This window comes from Pygocentrus nattereri, chromosome 9, assembly GCF_015220715.1.
Source record: "Pygocentrus nattereri isolate fPygNat1 chromosome 9, fPygNat1.pri, whole genome shotgun sequence".
NCBI classification, from domain to species: domain Eukaryota; kingdom Metazoa; phylum Chordata; class Actinopteri; order Characiformes; family Serrasalmidae; genus Pygocentrus; species Pygocentrus nattereri.
In genome coordinates this window covers 45,691,556-45,710,082 of record NC_051219.1, presented here as the reverse complement: position 1 = coordinate 45,710,082, position 18,527 = coordinate 45,691,556, and the positions used below count along the sequence as shown (strand labels likewise).

The 18,527-nt window shown below is 43.5% G+C and overlaps 2 protein-coding genes across 3 annotated transcripts; one reads left to right on the top strand and one right to left on the bottom strand.

Moving 5' to 3' along the window:
• Positions 1 to 34: 34 nt before the first annotated feature.
• fam217b (family with sequence similarity 217 member B) lies at positions 35 to 3,667 on the top strand. 2 transcript variants are annotated; one of them, XM_017715897.2, is made up of 4 exons: positions 35 to 504; positions 593 to 707; positions 790 to 854; positions 942 to 3,667. In XM_017715897.2, exons 1-4 carry the CDS (start codon positions 398 to 400, stop codon positions 2,311 to 2,313), a joined length of 1,659 nt encoding a protein of 552 aa, XP_017571386.1. In that variant the 5' UTR covers positions 35 to 397; the 3' UTR covers positions 2,314 to 3,667. The 2 variants fall into 2 exon arrangements, with proteins under 2 accessions (XP_017571386.1, XP_017571385.1); XM_017715896.2 differs by having other exon boundaries at positions 38 to 504; positions 590 to 707.
• On the bottom strand, positions 3,481 to 18,184 carry ttll9 (tubulin tyrosine ligase-like family, member 9). The gene is made up of 14 exons (XM_017715901.2): positions 18,121 to 18,184; positions 17,847 to 17,890; positions 15,633 to 15,725; positions 15,418 to 15,529; positions 13,272 to 13,457; positions 12,779 to 12,847; positions 11,414 to 11,504; positions 11,277 to 11,317; positions 11,066 to 11,153; positions 10,878 to 10,936; positions 7,631 to 7,827; positions 4,958 to 5,071; positions 4,589 to 4,713; positions 3,481 to 3,944 (listed from the first exon to the last, which is right to left on the bottom strand). Exons 1-14 carry the CDS (start codon positions 18,133 to 18,135, stop codon positions 3,874 to 3,876), a joined length of 1,305 nt encoding a protein of 434 aa, XP_017571390.2. The 5' UTR covers positions 18,136 to 18,184; the 3' UTR covers positions 3,481 to 3,873.
• Positions 18,185 to 18,527: the final 343 nt, after the last annotated feature.

The following is an 18,527-nucleotide window of genomic DNA, read 5'->3' as shown; positions in this document are numbered from 1 at the left end:
ATCTACTGGAATCCGCTTCGCGGCGGACTACAATTCCCATCATGCCGCGCGATCACGATAGTGGCGAACGTACAGGCAGCAGGTAAACAAGACCAAGAAAGACCTTAGTGATGCAAAACAACGGGTTTGCCTGTGTTTCACACCACAGCGCGTTATCAGTCACGGATTTTAGCTGCTTAGACGTGATGCCTGACGTCGATCTGCTGAGTAATGTTTAAAACGAGGTGTTCATGCGTGTAGAAGAAGTAACGCCGCTGTAATTCGTGTGCGAAACGAGTCCAAACGTCGTGACTTTCCGCAATGGAGCGATTTAGTGTGGCAGGGCGAATTCACGGCTTTAAACCTGACGTTTGCCGGCACAAACAATAGCATCTGCGGCAGAATTAGCTCCGTCGCAATGGGACCCATCCTGCAGGAACGGACGGCATCGACGATCTTGAAGAGGGTGCCGGTGAAGGAGAAGGTTAGAGTGAAGAACGTGGAAAACACTGGGATCGTTACCAGGTATGTGGCATTATGAGCTGGTGAGAGGATGAAAGGGAACTTTATGAAAGCCTGCACGTCTCATAGAAGGTGTCTTCACTTTCAGCAGCAATAAAAGAGGAGGCAAGGTCAATCAGAACCAGAAGGCTCAGAAGAAAACAAGCTCACTGAATAAGAACATCCTTCCAGTCCAGAACAAGGAGCCCTTGTCCCGAGCTGAAATTGTGAGTATAGCGTCCTGTACGCACAGCTGTGTGTTTAGCCTAACGTATATAATAAAAAACCTAATTATCTCTTTATAATAAGGGCCAAAATGGAAACAGACCAAAGCACGTCAAGAGTCCTACAGCTGGCACGTGCAAGATTTCTAAGTGAGATTTCTTTCGATTTCTGCTCTTATCTACTGCCTTTTTCATATTCCTCCCAAACCCACTCACATGTGATGTATGTTTTCGCAGCACCCAAGGTGAAGCTGACCCAAGGCACCCCAGATCCAAACCCTTTCGTGCGGAGTGTGAGGAGGAGAGGCAGAAGGTACAGCCTCAGTCCCAGTGCTGCGGTGATGGGGAGCAGAGCCTTGCTGCCCGGGAAAAGAGCCGCCGCGCTTTATCATTGCCACTGGCTCCTCAGCCAGCACTGCATCAGATCCCCCTGCAGAAACACATCCCTGACCTGGAGTCCCTGCGCCTCCTGGAGCACAAAGAGGATGACACAGATAGCGCCAGCGACCTGTCCGACTCTGAGCGGCTCCCTGTTCTGCCTTCTCCCTGCACTCCTCCGCAACTCAACCTCCGTGCAGAAGTCATCAATTCCATGGACCTGCACCCTCATATACCAGGCCCCAGGACAGCACAATCAGAGAGCGGCAGCTATAGCTACCCAGACTTTCTGCCTCCACCGTTCAACACCTGGAGCCTGAGGCAACTGGCCATCTTCCTGAATACGGAGGGTAAACGTGCCCCGAGACCCAAACCGGTGGGGCAGCTTGAGAAGTACTTAGAACGTCTTCTGCAGCTGGAGTGGCACCAGATCCAAACCATCCAGGCTGAAAGTGGCCGGCCCATAGCTCCCATCATCCGTCCTAGGGGTCGTGCCCCTATTGGTCCACCGATCACGAGTCGTCCCCGGCCCCACACTGCGCCACCCACACGGCTCAGTTCCCCTAAGAGCCTACGCCAGACCCAGCGTGGCTTCCCCTTCACCCTCCTCTCCTCTCTTGGCAGCCCATCTTCTGGTCAGCTCTCTCGGCCTGTCTGCCCTCACTGCCATGTCCGCTACCCGCTCTGCAACGGCAGCTGCTCTTCATACGCCTACCAGCGCCACTCCCGCCTCAGCCCCCTGCTGGAGCGCAAAGCCCCTCCCACCATCACCCAGAAGCGAAGCAGCAGCGAGAGCCGGGCCTCGGCTTCAGAGAACCGAGGCACATACCAAAAAGCTCAGCATCCCGTCAGTCCACAGGCGGGGAAAAGCCACCAGAAACACATGCAGGCCTCCGGGAACATGCGCAGAGCTTCTCAGGAACTCTGCACTAACAGCAAAGGCCAGCCGACAGCCAGGAAAGGGCGCGCCAACAGAGCAGTTGAGGCAGATAGGCAGAAAGATTCAACTATGGGAGGGAAAAGTATGGGTCCTGACAAGCAGGTTGTTGCTGGTAAGCGAGAGAGTGGTGGTCCAGGAAAGAGAGGAGAGAAAGAAGGGCAGAGGACAGAGAACGGGAGTAGTGGTGCAAGGGCTGGGGCTAAAAGAGCGGCCAGTGAAAGTAATGGCTTTAAGGGGACCTCAGCTGCCAGGGCAAATGGGAAAGTGAAAAATATCCAGTTTGCCAAGTAACAAGATCATAAGTCTCATATCGCAGCACTAAGCGCACAGTATGTACTTAGTATTTATTTACAAAAGATCAAGCTGTAGTTCCTCCAATTCCTGGATGACGGTTTTCGTTTAAGTAGTAGAACAAAGTTTCATTTCACGATAGATTAGCTTACAACTCAGTTAGGACAGCTATTCAGACATCAGATGTATGTATTCAAGTTGAATCAGTTATTGGTGCAAGAGGCAGTTATAAAGTTATAAAAACTCATTTCTGATTCACGTTTTAAGTTTGTACGTTTAGGGTTTGCTGGAGATGTGAACAGTGTGTGTTTTGAAGTGTCTGAGCTTTTGCTATCTTGATGCCAGCTGTTCCGATTGGTAATAATATTGGTCAAAGAATGTATATTTTTGAGATGAATAATGAATGTTTTGTAACGGCTACATGTATTTTTGTAAGGTGTTATGTATAAGGGCTTTTCTCTATTTAATTTAGGCTAATCTATTTTTGCAAACTATTTATTTCTTATTTATTGCCCTTTTTTGTTCGTTTAAATATGTATTGCTTGCAATATGTGTGGAACTTGCATATTTCAAATACCATAAAAAAATGAGCCACAACTTTTCATAAGATTTAGTGACATTGCTGTAGAAATTGATGAATGCATTTGTTTAGTATTTTTCATTTTATTTTTTTTAGTGTGGGACATTCGCGCCCTCAAATAATGGATTTAGTTTGAGACCATGGCCTTTTCTCAGTATCTTCATTTAATTGTAAGGCTTCTTCTTCAGGTTCCATTCCTGAGAAGGTGCTTTCGACTGTTCATTGTGTCTTTCAAGACTGCATGTGTTCATTATACCAGGACAGTAGTGGTAGTGACGGAGTAATTGTGTAGTTTTTTACATATCTGTACTTGAATAATGTTGGCTGGTGCCTGGTTGAGGTAGGACTTGCTACTGTATTTCTGCACCTTGTATCTCCAAATTGGTAACTTTACAGGAGAAGGAAAAAACTAACTTAAATTTTAATGCAAGTCAATGGAACTTTTTTCTTCCCCAAGTCGTTTTGGGACGTTTCTTTTGATCCATTCATCGTGAAATTTACAAACAACGTAAATGACAACAGGCTTTTTCAAAATACGTCAAAAACTGAAAAACGACAAAAATGGAGATACAAGGTTTTTTCTTCCGACAGCAGCGACTTCTATTTAGTATCACCTCATTTTTGATGTCTGTAAATCCATCAAAGACACTTCATGAGGGAGGGAATGTTTAAGAACCTTACCAGGTTGTGCTGTTGTTTTGCTGGGACGTGACTTTCAGTAGAGATGACTGCAGCTATTTTTTGAGAAACAGCATAAAGTTTTTCATGACATCATCAGAATTTGGCTTGTTTATTCCGTTTCTGCAGAGTCATTCTTTTACACACATGAAAGATCTGGTTTGCAGGATATCCACAGTCACAATATCTGACATAAAGAGACTTTTTAACGTTACACAGTACGGCGTATATCTACACAAATCAAACCTGTATTAGTATGAACGTGTTGTTGGTCCTAGAACTCTGAGTATGGGAGGAGATTTTCATGCTCTCTTTGGTCCTGGAAAAGGCCTCAAGAGCTGTCGAAGCTGTTTCTTCCTGTCATTCACACAGCCTGTTTTAAGGCAGAACATGTATTTGTTAGTGGTTAATTTCAGATTTTCAGATCACAAAATATAAAAGATTACTAAAATACAGGGTGATTCAAAAAAGATTCATCCGATTTTCAAAGCGTCATATTTTCACAACCGTGAAGCGCTGAGGAACCAATCACACTCCAACTGTAAGAGGGGGTCATAGAGTTTCTGACCGGCTCCTTCAGTCTGAGAGGAGCTGAGACCCCTGAGCAGAACGTTCTGCGTTCTCCACGTCAATAAGAGTGAATCCGTCAGAACTGAGCAGCGGGATTTTCATCAGCAGTGAAGCTCCAGCAGCTCAGAGCGTTCGGCGCTGGTTCCACAGCACTGGATGATCTCCGAAATCCCACTGAAAGAGCCGTGAGAGCGGCGACGCCCGACACGCTCAGTCCAGTCTGGGATGAGTTTGACTGTGGTGTTGATGTTGTCCGTCCAGCTGGAGGAGGTTCAGACTGAGACCTTGTAGAACTACATAATAAACTTTATGCTCATTTAAACCGTTTACAGCTCACTGCACTGATCTGGAAGTGAAATCATTTTGAAATCAGACGAATCTTTTTATTAATCCTGTATTTCACATCTACTAATAACAAATGGGTAAATGTCCATATTAAAAACTGACCGAGGTGTGTGTTGGGTATTTGGTAGGTGCTTCCCAAAGTCTCCAAGCTGACGTCCTCCCTGTAGACGGGTCCTTCATTCCACATGAGGTCATAACCACCAACCCTCTTTTCTCTGCCTGTGAGGCTGAGAGCAGTAACATGGCTGTAAGACGACACTGTGTGTGCTATACCCACTAGTCGTTTTTTGAAAGCTTTAAAAGGTACAAGTAGGATATGAAACTAAAACTAACGCATGGTTTTCTCACGGTGGAGTTCAATATGTTCTGCTCTGTTATAAAGATATATGACTGGCATCATGCGTGGATTATGAAACAAGTGAAACATGCAACACCACCGATTATACTTTTGAATATTTTATAACATCATACCGGCCTTCCATGTCAACCACGTGCAGTGTGTCTTCTAGCAGCCTGCACTTCAATTCATAATCCTCTTGGCTACTGGCAGTGAGGGAGGGAGAAGCGTTCACCTCTATCAGCCACCTGCAGAGAGACAGGCGGAAAATAATACAGCTATCATCTTAAGAGCTACGGCTGGAACTCTTGTCTGAACGAATTACAGGTTGGATGGATAGTACGTGCAGTCGTTAGAAACACAGAGACCTTCCACAGAGAATTCGGAACAGTTTATCAAGGATTATCATATTAATGCTCCTCTTAATTAACTGCATCTTCAATATACACCGATCAGGCGTAACATTCTGAGCACCTCCTTGTTTCTACGTCCACCGTCCACTTTATCAGCTCCACTGACCGTATAGCTGCACTCTGTAGTTCTACAGTTACAGACTGTAGTCCATCTGTTTCTCTGATACTCTGTTACCCTGTTCTTCAGTGGTCAGGACCCCCATGGACCCTCACAGAGCAGGTACTGTTTGGGTGGTGGGTCATTCTCAGCACTGCAGTAACACTGACGTGGTGGTGGTGTGTTAGTGTGTGTTGCGCTGGTCTGAGTGGATCAGACACTGCAGTGTTACTGCAGTGCTGAGAATGACCCACCACCCAAACAGTACCTGATATGTTTCGTTTTCTGAAGATCTTGAGAAAAACAGAAAAAGACTAGCAGATTCAAATTGAGCTGTTTTTAAAGCTCTGTTTCCGTAGGCATATATGGGCCACGTTGGCTGGGCATGTTTTGAAACTTGAATGCTTACATACAGCTCAAAATAGTTTATTTCAAAGAAGTTTTCCTTGATAGGGGCATTTTAGTCTGACAAAAGACTTGAAACGTTTCTGAAAAGCCGCTTTAGTGCTAAGCACCAGCTACGGGGATAAAAGTCAGTCAGTGACAGCAAAATTCAAGTTCATTTATTACACTGAGTGTTAAAACCTCTGTACCTTTTACTACTTACACTGCAAGAACCAAGAGCTGCACACTGTTTCTTTACCTTCTTAACAACGTCCGAGACTAAATTAAAGCTCACTCAGGCCCAAAATTCTCCACGTGGCCAAAAGAATAAGGACACCTAAACATGAACATCTCAAATCTTCAACATTTCGTTCCAAAACTGATGGGTTTTAATATGAAGTCCGTGCCCCCTTTCTGTTATAATAACCTCCACTCTTCCAGGAAGGCTTTCCACTATAACTTGGAACGAACAGAGTGAAGCTTCCAACAAACAGTTCTTGTGCTGACATTGCTTACAGCACTGGTGGTCAGTAACTGAGTATCTGAGTAAATGTAATTAGTTTCTGTACTTTAGTATTTTTGGTGTATCTGTACTGAAGTTTCTCCGTTCTGGACTTTTTCCTTTCACTCCACTACATTTCAGAGTCTAATATCCGACTTTTTCCTCCTACATTTTGAGAAATCTGTGGTTCCTTTTGGTTTCTGTGTGTATAAAAACGTCACATGTCAAAACGAAAGAAGCGCAAAGCCAGAGCACCAATCAGGGCCCAGAGGTCACTTTGTTTAGAGCTGGTTTTGACCTGTTGGTCATACCGACCCAGTGCAGCACGCGGTTCAACGTCAGCGCAGCAGCGTAAAACTTTGGGAGAGTCTGTTCAACATAAATGATGAACTAACCTAACTTTGTGTAAATAGAGCTCAATATAGAAATATGTCCACATATGCAGTCGAGACTGACGCGGCTTTTTTCTGAATTTCTACAAACACCATTTCATTTTATAGTAAATGAGTTTGGGCTGGTTTATGTTTATGAACAGACGCCTACAGATCAACATAGTAAAGGAGCTCATCTGTGATCCTGAGTTTAAAGCCAGTTTTTATTCAACTTAAACTTGGAACTAAGTTGTAAATAAATCTGAAACTGAAACTTTGCTTGTGTGTAAAAAGTGATTTCAGAGCCACTCGGTTCTCCCTGATGGAAACTGTTTACCTTCAGTGTTTTGTGCTTCTGATCATTTTAATAGACGTCAGCGTCACTAATTAATGACGTTCTATTAAAAGACTGGTTTACCAAGAGAGACGCTGGAGGACTTTCACCTGAAATGAGTTCATGAAGCCAGTCTGGTTATAAAAATGATAACAGGACATCAGAGCCAGAATTACTCTTTTAGTACTTTTACTTTATACTTAAGTACATTTGAAGGGTAATACTTTAGTACTTTTACTCCAGTGGAGGTCTAAAGGGAGGAACTTGTACTTTTACCTTGGGTGTCTCTACTTTAGCTCCCGTACATGGATTGTGTCTTTGTCCACCTCTGGCTTCCAGAGGCAGTCTGGAACTTGGCAGTGAGTGTTACATCATATGTGCTTCAGCACTCTGTGGTCCCATTCTATGAGCTTGTGTGGCCTACCACTTTGTGGCTGAGCTGAGAACTTATGCTGGATTTGATTGACCTGACAGCAGCGGGTTTGGCTGAAATAACTGAACCCACTAATTACACACTTTGGCCACGTAGTGATAACAAAGGTCCAAAAGTATCATTAAAACAGAGCTGCTGGTATGTTGAACTTTTCTTTTTTAAAATAAAATAACAGTTAAAACAGTTACTCAGCATGCAAGCGACAGAGGTGAGGACTAATATGCGGATGCACATCTATTGCCCTAAGAAAGTTACGGAAGGCTGACCACTCACGGCTTGAGATCCTGGTCCAGTAGTATGTCAAATCCATACAGTTCAAAACAGTGCTTATCATTAATGATGACCTTCTGAACGCTCTGCAAGCTGCGGATGAATATGTTGTCAATGTCTTTAAAAAGAGCTTCCACCGTCTCGCTGCCATGTTTTGCGGTCAAGTAGAGTCGTAACTTATGCATCTGCCATTTGCAGCCCTGTGGACAAACAGAAAGAACTTTATTCAAATGCTTTCGCTTCATTTCTCCACATAGTAGCAGTCATTTAATTAACACCCTCTTTCGAAAGGTGCACCATACACACTTACAGTACCAAAAATCCCCAAAAGTGTGCATTTCATAACCATGTGCAACTAAACTAGCAAACATATAGATCCACAGAAAAAAAACATTTTACCTAAAATTAATTTAAATACTTTCCCTTATGGGAAAAAATATTGCTTGTGTTTATAATGTATTGCAATGTATTTATTAAATATATAAAAATATATAAAATGGCCAAAAATTGTATTTGTTAAAATATTTTCAAAATTCATTTATTTGTTATCACATTTTACACAATATATTATATGTACACAATATAGCTCTGGTGTTTCAGCCACACCCATTGCTAACAGAATGGGTAGTAGAATGGGTCGTGCTGATGAGGTCAGTGACTTTAAACGTGGCACTGTCACAGGATGCCACCTCTGCCACGAGTCAGTTTGTGGAATTTCTGTCCTGCTAGATCTGCCCCAGTCAACTGTAAGTGCTATTATTGTAAAATGGAAGCATCTAGGAGCAACAACGGCTTAGTCATGAAGCAGTAGAGCATGCAACCTCAGAGTGGGGCGGGCAAGTGCTGAAGCGCACAGTGACTATTCTCTGTTGAATCACTCACTCACTAACAAGTCCCGAACAGCCTCTGATAGCAACATCCGCAAAAGAACTGCACATCAGAAGCTTCACAAAATGGGTTTCCATGGCCATTACCTGCCTGACTGCACTGAACCAGCTGTAAAGTTTGGTGGAGGAGGGATAATGATATGGGGTTGTTTTTCAAGGGTTGGTCTAGAACCCTCAATTCCATGGAAGGAAATCTTAATGCTTCAGCAGAGCAAGACATTTTAGACAATTCTATGCTTCCAACCATGTGGGAACTGTTCCAGCATGACAGCCCCAGTGCACAAGACAAGGTCCAGAAAGGCATGAATAGGTGAGTTTGGTGGGGAAGAGATTGACTGGCCCTCACAGAGTCCTGACCTTAACCCCATTCAATTCCTTTGGGATGAACTAGAAAGGAGACTACAAGCCAGACCCTCTCGTCCAACATCAGAGTCTGACCTCACAAATGCTCTTCTGGATGAACGGGCAGAAATTCCCACAGACACACTCCAAAATCTTGTTGAAAGCTTCCCAGAAGAGTGGAGGCTGGTTAAAGCCACAAAGGGGGACCAGCTTCATATTAATACCTATAGATTTATTATGAGATGTCATATAAGCTACTGTAAGTGTAATGTGTAGATGTCCCAAAACATTTGACCATATATTGTAGTTTCAACAACGGTTACAGACACTGACATGTGTTTTGCACTGTATTTTGCATTAACCAAGTATGTATGCACATATGTGGTGAGACAGTGCTCACACAAAATAATTGAACAGAAAATCTAATATTTTTGATTAATGGAAATATATTCTGAAATACTTTTTAGGGTTTGGAAAGTATTTCGGCATGGATTGCAATGTATTTGACATGTATTTCAAAAACAAAAAAATATAATAAATAATAAGTGGCTATTTAAATAAGCACAAAAAAGCACAAAGGAAACATATGTAATGTTTTACCTTATCAGTTTCACTGTGTTTTCTAACTATGTGCTCATTCTGAAACTGATGCTTGCAACACATTCCATAAAGTTTGGAGAGGGGCAGTTTAAGACCAGGAACACTGTAAAATGTTCTAAAAACACCTGAAACGTAATGAAATCATGCTTGGGTATGAATCCGCACTAGACAAGGCCTAGTCGTTTATGAGCGAAGCTGGTCACGTTGCCAAAAAATGCATAAAGAAATTGACCAACTTGACTTATAACCATGAGCTGACCAAAAGAATGAGATCACAAATACAAACAGTGGAAATGAGCTTTCTTCGCTGGGTGGTGGGCTACACTCTACTTGATAGGGTGAGGGGCTCGGTCAGCCGGGATGAGCTCAGAGTAGAGCCGCTACTCCTCCTAATTGAAAAGAACAGTTGAGTTTGCTCAGGCATCTGATCAGGATGCCCCCTAGAGGCCTTCCTGTGGAGGTTTACCAGGCACAGCCTGCTGGGGCTCAAGCTCATCTGAAATGGACTGATACACAGTGGAAACATGTAACCTGGTGTGACAGATTTTATGGAAATAGTAGACGATGTGTCCTTCAGGCTGAAGAGGGAAAAGACCTTCCAGATTGTTACCAGTGTAAAGTTGGTACGTGGGTAAATCTGTAAAGGCAACATTAACGCTGAAAGATATATACACATTTCAGACAACATATGCTGCCTTCTAAACCACGTCTTTTTCAGGCACATCCATGCTTATTTCAATATAGCAACTTTCTGAACATGTTAAAACAGATTGGTTGTGTAATCAGATAGTCCGAGTGCTAGACTTGCCTGCCTGCTTCACTCCTCTTATTAGCATTTCACACACCTTCCCACTCTTGGATCTGAGATTTGTACTTTTACTAAAAATAAATAAATAAATAAATAAATGCTCACAGCTTTAAATGAAACCCAAAATCGGGCATATGGCCTCATAAAAGGCTAAATAGCTTCATATGCACAACGATAGACTGTTTACCACAATTAAGAAACAGATATCCAGATTCTGTAATCCTGTCTTTATCATCATATGTTCACCAGGGCTTATTTCTTCATCTTAATTTATTATTTTCTCTATATCAATAGCTTTCCGCTGCTGCCCGAAGGAAGCCCTGCATCTCCATTTTTGTTGTTTTTTCGGTTTATGATGTAATTTGAAAATGTCTGTTGCTCTTTATATTGCGTGTAAATTTCATGAAGAATGGTCCAAAAGAAACGGCCCGAAATTACTTGGAAAAACGTCTGGTTCCATTGACTTACATTAAAAGTAAAGTGTATTTTTTCCTTCTCCTGTAAAGTTACACTTTAGGAGATACAAGGCTTTCTTCCAACAACGGCGATTTGCATTTCCCATACTGCACACCAGGACGGTGCACGGTGTAATCACACTGGCAACATTACATACCTTCTCAGGGTCATAGTCTGGGGCAGTTTTCTGCACTGCCACATTAGTGAGATGGACATCTGAGTGTGGAGTACAGTTAAAGATAGCTCACAGATGCATTTCATGCTGATTAAATTTGAGCAGATGGAAGAAAAAAAAAAAAAAAAAAAAATATATATATATATATATATATATATATATAAGGATACACTGGTCATCAATACTGCTGAGGGAGAATCTGGTGTTGGAGAATCTGGCAAAACCATCTCTATACAGCCAGGCTTTCAGAGGGAGGTACTGCAGAAACATATTGCAGTCATTTTCACACATTCTAAATGCTGCCCGGAGCAGACGTAGAACCAACTGCTACATAATGTAATAAAGCACATTCAATCTGTAGCATTTTGGAAGCTCACTTACTGATGTTACAAGAACATAAACTCTCAGGTCAAATTTTCTGCCTGCAGATGAAGAGGAAGGATTAAAAAGTTATGACACGGCAAGTAAAAAACAAAAAAACCCAAAAAACCGCTCAATAGCTGAACAGGATGATGCACCGTTAATGAGATAGGGGTCCTCAATATAATGCTGGGCTACGTAGCTTTCAACTTGAGCCTCATCCCTTTGTTCCTCAGAGCGGGTACCGTTCTAGGAAAAATAATACAAACGTGAGCTTCTGTCTTGGAGTTTGTGACAGCTTTCTTGTTTAATCCTCATTCAGTATAACTTATATACACCAATCAGAGTTCCACTCTGTAGTTCTACAGTTACAGACTGTAGTCCATCTGTTTCTCTGATACTCTGTTACCCTGTTCTTCAGTGGTCAGGACCCCCATGGACCCTCACAGAGCAGGTACTGTTTGGGTGGTGGATCATTCTCAGCACTGCAGTAACACTGATGTGGTGGTGGTGTGAGTGTGTGTTGTGCTGGTTCGAGTGGATCAGACACAGCAGTGCTGCTGGAGTTTTTAAACACTGTGTCCACTCACTGTCCACTCTATTAGACACTCTTACCTGGTCGGTCCACCTTGTAGATGTAAAATCAGAGACGACAGCTCATCTGCTGCTGCGCAGTTTTTGTTGGTCATCCTCTAGACCTTCATCAGTGGTCACAGGACGCTGCCCACAGGATGCTGCCCACAGGACGCTGCCCACAGGATGCTGCCCACAGGATGCTGCCCACAGGACGCTGCCCACAGGACACTGCTGGCTGGATATTTTTGTTTGGTGGACTATTCTCAGTCCAGCAGCGACACTGCTGTGTCTGATCCACTCAGACCAGCACAACACACACTAACACACCTCCACCACGTCAGTGTTACTGCAGTGCTGAGAATGACCCACCACCCAAATAGTACCTGCTCTGTGAGGGTCCATGGGGGTCCTGACCACTGAAGAACAGGGTAACAGAGTATCAGAGAAACAGATGGACTACAGTCTGTAACTGTTGAACTACAGAGTGGAACTGAACGGTCAGTGGAGCTGATAAGATGGACAGTGAGGGTAGAAACAGGGAGGTGGTCAGAACGTTACGCCTGATCAGTGTATATTTGTATATTTGTTTCATAGCAGTTTTATCTTTAAACCTCTCACTGTTGCCAGTAATAACAAAAGAATGGCAATTTGATTCTAATCATTTCTTACTCCTAATGTATATTGTGAAACAAGGAGAGAAACACTATCAAAGTGTGGATTATTATCTTTCAGTTTATACCACATTTGTGTTTCTAAGTAAAAAAGATATTTCAGTGTGATTTAAATTTGATCAAAAGTACAGTGCGAGATTGTTGTGCGCACAATCCTGTAGTAAATACACACGTATGCAATAACATTTGAAGGGCACAGCAAAAAGAACGGTTAATAACAATCCATGGACATGCATGACTTACAGAGTTAAAAGCCTCAGAAAAGAAGTGCTTTACCTTTTTCCATTCCATGATGTCCTTGAGTTTCCGGAACAGGAAGATGCCTTTTCCCTGCGAACGTGCCACCTGAATAGACGGGCATTTCTTACTTCTGCATTATATTTTAACAGAAAGCGCCAACATAGCAATAACTGTGCCACTGTTCCATCCAATCACGAACACACTGCATGGGTTAAATACCTTATGAGTCTATTATGTCGCTGCTCTCAGAACAAAACCTCTTATCTCCATTTTTATCATTTTTCAGTTTTTATTATAATTTGAAAGTGCCTGTTTCTCTTTACATTGTGTGTATATTTTATGATGACTGGACCAAAAACAGTGGGCCAAAATGACTTGGAAATATGTCTGGTTCCATTGACTTACATTAAAAGTAAAGTGTGTTTTTTCCTTCTCCTGTAAAGTGACCGTTTTGGAGGTATGAAGTTTTGTTCCGACAGCAGCGATACTGTGAATATTAATGGTTTTAAAGTTTAAACGTGGCTCTTACTGGCTTCATGATCCAGGTACTGCCAGGACTTCTCTTGAACTCTTCTACAAAGAGATGGTACTCACTGGGCAGTTCAAAGGTGCACGGAAAGAAGTCACATTTGGCCGCCTCCAGGCGACCAGCTTCTCTTTCAAGGGTTTTTCTATAGCGCTTTAGGTTCTTAACCATCAGGTTCTTACGTGTCAACTGCAAAGGAGAAATAACATCACCCGTTTTATACATAGAATTCAGTTTTGAGACACACTCTGATTTCTCACCCTACATCAGATTCGTTGCGGCATGCACGTCAGGGCTGGGCATGGGAAAATGTACGAGTGTTGAATTGAACTGCGATGGTTTTTGTGCATAATTTTAGTACAGACTCTCCGTCGCGGTTACCTTTCTGGTTTTAGGCTGTAATAACTAGACCTGCTGGAGTCTCTGCTGCTCTGTTAACACTGTAATCTGCGGTCAGTCACTCTTTACAGAACTGACTCTCTGTGTTTTCCTTTCTTTGCCGAGTTGATCAGCTGCCCATCCTGAACATCTGAAGCTGTTGCTTCTTCTGCCTTGATTGGGTGCCACTGCTCGCCAGCCTTCTGGACTGTTTCAGCCTTCTGGACCGTTTTGACCACCATGGAGCTTCAAGCCACAGTATCCAAAGCTGTGCAAACGTCACCCTCATGAACGGACCCTCCTGCTGCTGCTGCATAAGCTCAAACTATCTTATTAACCGTTGCTCCACCTGTTTTTCCCCGTTTTGTATTTTAATAATTTATACTAATGCTGTTTGCTCTCCTTTGTCGACCAGAGGAGGACGGGTTCCCGTTCTTCTCAAGGTTTCTTCCTCCTGCTCTTAGGGAGTTTTTTCTTGTCACTGTCGCCACTGGTGATGCTCAGGGGGGCTTTTTCTGTAAAGCTGCTCTGTGACAACACCTGCTGTAAAAAGCACTTTACACAACAGTTAGTTCCAGCTACACAAGCTGATTGGATGAGAGGCGTCTAACTGTGCTGTTATTTCACCATAACATCACAGTTTTTTCACAAACACTATCACTCCGCTGAGACGTCGTTGCTAAGCAACGACTCTGACAGCTGCAGGAGACGCTCAAGACATTTGAACATTTTCTCCTTCGTTGTGCACAAACAGAAAACGGACACTGTTAAGGTCACATCTGACCGACGGCCGATTTGGTCCGACTCTGAAGACGAGACGGCACTAAATTCCCAAACTGTCGTCACCACTGAGCAGCTTTTCAGTCGGCAGCTGTGACAGAAGAACAGCTGAACAACCTGGAATCAGCCAGAAATGAACCCAACACACCACCACCACATCAGCGTTACTGCAGTGCTGAGAATGACCCACCACACAAACAGTACCTGCTCTGTGAGGGTCCATGGGGGTCCTGACCACTGAAGAACAGGGTAACAGAGTATCAGAGAAACAGATGGACTACAGTCTGTAACTGTAGAACTACAGAGTGCAGCTATACAGTAAGTGGAGCTGAACTTTTCAGGTTTTCTGTGTATTTAACACGTAAACTAAACTAAACTAAGCTGAAATGCTCTGTTCTCAAGAAACCTCTTTAAGACAGGAAAAAACCCTCATTTGAACTGCTTAATGCCTCTAAAAGCTACCTCACTGCAAGTTAGTACATGAAATAGTTAAGAATACACTGCTTAACGCCTGAGATGTTGGTTTATTTCAGTTTTGAGACAACATTTTGCCTTAAAATCGTACCTTTTCCCCCAATTTATTTATGGCAGAGATGTATGTGCAGGGCATTGTAAGCCCAAATTGTGCCTCAAGATGTTTTTCCTCAGGTTTACCCCTATTTTACCATCATCAACATTACCATAAAAAGCACAGACACATAGATTTGTTGACTGTTATAGAAATAAAATGATAGAAATATAGTTATTCAAGTATATTCATTTGTATTGTAGATATTGAAACCCCTGGTTTCCATCACCACCACTGTAAAGAAGACAGTAAGTTACTCCACCATGTGCCATTCCATCTCAATCACTGAATTATGTAGACATTTGTGGAAATTTGGTGGAATTCTCCTTTCAGCAGTCAATGCTATTTATTTCAACGTGACAAGACTGTTCTGAATTTCGGTGAACACTGATAACAATCACTATTTTCCGGTTCTTTGCTCACCTCATAGTGGTTCCGGAAGTGGCATATCCTAACATGCTCCTCCATATAAGAGTGGTCATAGTTCTCTCTGAGCCAGCCCACATCACACCAGTTGAAGTCCCACTCTCCGTCCCTGAGCATTTGAGACAAAAAATGTATTGGATTGTTCAAATGAGATTTGCATGCAACACATCACACATCAGATGAAAGGGGTGTTTACATGTTAAAAGACTCACTCTTTGACCTCAACCCAGCCTGCTCTCTGGTGAAGAACATCCAGGATTGTGTTTGTCAAGCTACATTTGAATCGGACACAAGTCCTGCCTTCCCTGTGATGAGAATCGGGTTTAATGAGGTAACAGCTTGAACATAAATATTCAAACACTCACATACACAATATATATATATATATATATATATATATATATATATACACTATATTGCCAAAAGTATTCCTCACCCATCCAAATCATTGAATTCAGGTGTTCCAGTCACTTCCGTGGCCACAGGTGTATAAAGCCGAGCCCCTCGGCCTGCAGACTGCTTCTACAGACATTAGTGAAAGAATGGGTCGCTCTCAGGAGCTCAGTGAATTCCAGCGTGGTGCCGTGATCGGACGCCACCTGTGCAGCAAGTCCAGTCGTGAAATTTCCTCACTACTAAATATTCCACAGTCCACTGTCAGTGGGATTATAACAAAGTGGAAGTGTTTGGGAACGACAGCAGCTCAGCCACGAAGTGGTCGGACACGTAAAATGACAGAGCGGTCAGCGGATGCTGAGGGGCATAGTGCGCAGAGGTCACCGACTTTCTGCAGAGTCAATCACTACAGACCTCCAAACTTCATGTGGCCTTCAGATCAGCTCAAGAACAGCGTAGAGAGCTTCATGGAATGGGTTTCCATGGCCGAGCAGCTGCATCCAAGCCTTACATCACCAAGCGCAATGCAAAGCGTGGAATGCAGTGGTGTAAAGCGCCGCCACTGGACTCTAGAGCAGTGGAGACGAGTTCTCTGGAGTGACCAATCACGCTTCTCCATCTGGTGATCTGGTGATGGACGAGTCTGGGTTTGGTGGTTGCCAGGAGACGGTACTTGTCTGACTGCATTGTGCCGAGTGTAAAGTTTGGTGGAGGGGGGATCATGGTGTGGAGGTGTTTTTCAGGAGTTGGGCTCGGCCCCTTAGTTCCAGTGAAAGGAGCTCTTAAAGCTTCAGCTCCAAGAGATTTTGGACAATTTCATGCTCCCAACTTTGTGGGAACAGTTTGGGGACGGCCCCTTCCTGTTCCAACATGACTGACCACCAGTGTACAAAGCAGGTCCATAAAGACGTGGATGAGCCAGTTTGGTGTGGAAGAACTTGACTGGCCTGCACAGAGTCCTGACCTCAACCCCATAGAACACCTTTGGGATGAATTAGAGTGGAGACTGTGAGCCAGGCCTTCTCGTCCAACATCAGCGTCTGACCTCACAAATGTGCTTCTGGAAGAACGGTCAAAAATTCCCATAAACACTCCTAACCCTTGTGGAAAGCCTTCCCAGAAGAGCTGAAGCTGTTATAGCTGCAAAGGGTGGGCCGACATCATATTAAACCCTATGGATTAAGAATGGGACGTCACTCAAGTTCATATGAGTGTGACGCCAGACGACCGAATACTTTTGGCAATATAGTGTATTTATATATATGCACTCTGTAGTTCTACAGTTACAGACTGTAGTCCATCTGTTTCTCTGATACTCTGTTACCCTGTTCTTCAGTGGTCAGGACCCCCATGGACCCTCACAGAGCAAGTACTGTTTAGGTGGTGGGTCATTCTCAGCACTGCAGTAACACTGACGTGGTGGTGGTGTGTTAGTGTGTGTTGTGCTGGTCTGAGTGGATCAGACACAGCAGTGCTGCTGGAGTTTTTAAACACCTCAGTGTCGCAGCTGGACTGAGAATAGTCCACCAAGCAAAAATATCCAGCCGACAGCGTCCTGTGGGCAGTGTCCTGTGGGCAGCGTCCTGTGACCACTGATGAAGGACTAGAGGATGACCAGCACAAACTGTGCAGCAGCAGATGAGCTGTCGTCTCTGACTTTACATCTACAAGGTGGACCAACAAGGTAGGAATGTCTAATAGAGTGGACAGTGAGTGGACACAGTGTTTAAAAACTCCAGCAGCACTGCTGTGTCTGATCCACTCATACCAGCACAACACACACTAACACACCACCACCCAAATAGTACCTGCTCTGTGAGGGTCCATGGGGGTCCTGACCACTGAAGAACAGGGTAACAGAGTATCAGAGAAACAGATGGACTACAGTCTGTAACTGTAGAACTACAGAGTGCAGCTATACGGTCAGTGGAGCTGATAAAGTGGACAGTGAGTGTAGAAACGAGGAGGTGGTCAGAATGTTACGCCTGACCGGTGTGTATAGAGGCAGAAGGCATGACTCACTGACTTACCCCTCTTTTCTCTTCTGGCTATAAGGACCCTTGTGCCCACCTGTCTGGAGGGAATGTGAAGCTATAGGTAAAAAACAGCATTCTAGCCAACTGGTAAAGCCACCTAACCTAAGAAAAGATCCCAAATAAGAAAACACCGAGAATTTCTTGTTAAGAGCGGCTGGTGAATTAAGCCCAAAGACCTTAAATCACTAAGGCCAGCAAGATATCACGATATTAATCAGGGTTACAGGTAAATAAGCAGTGACCCGCTGACCTGCTTACAGGTCCTTACCTTGTTTTTGGACATTTCAGCAGGTGCCCTGGCCTAGCCTGGCTGCTGCACGCACAAGTCACTATGAGGCACAGTTGTGCTGAGCTCGTTGCCACAGCAACCACAAACGAAACGGGCGCAAGCGAGTTAGCCCCGCCCCCACCGCACCCTGCAGCCAATCATCATCATCCTCATCATGACTGGCGAAATCGTAAGGAGAATCATTTTAAATATAATATAATATAATATAATATAATATAATATAAACAGTGAACAAATTTAGTGGGAAATGTGTGAATCTACTCTTGTTTTTTTTTAATTGCATCATGTTGCAAATGTGGCAGGATTTATGTATTTATTTATTTCAATGGCACTACAAATCGAACTCTTATAAAATAATATATAATTTACTACTTTAATATAATATA

Excerpts from the sequence above, each read along its gene's own strand:
- fam217b (XM_017715896.2), top strand. The coding sequence starts at position 398 with ATGGGACCCATCCTGCAGGAACGGACGGCATCGACGATCTTGAAGAGG. Across the intron at positions 708-789 it reads CCTTGTCCCGAGCTGAAATT|GGCCAAAATGGAAACAGACC; the intron begins GTGAGTATAGCG and ends CTTTATAATAAG. Across the intron at positions 855-941 it reads GGCACGTGCAAGATTTCTAA|CACCCAAGGTGAAGCTGACC; the intron begins GTGAGATTTCTT and ends ATGTTTTCGCAG.
- ttll9 (XM_017715901.2), bottom strand. Across the intron at positions 13,458-15,417 it reads ACTTCCGGAACCACTATGAG|TTGACACGTAAGAACCTGAT; the intron begins GTGAGCAAAGAA and ends TCTCCTTTGCAG. Across the intron at positions 7,828-10,877 it reads CAGACTATGACCCTGAGAAG|GGCTGCAAATGGCAGATGCA; the intron begins GTATGTAATGTT and ends GTTTGTCCACAG.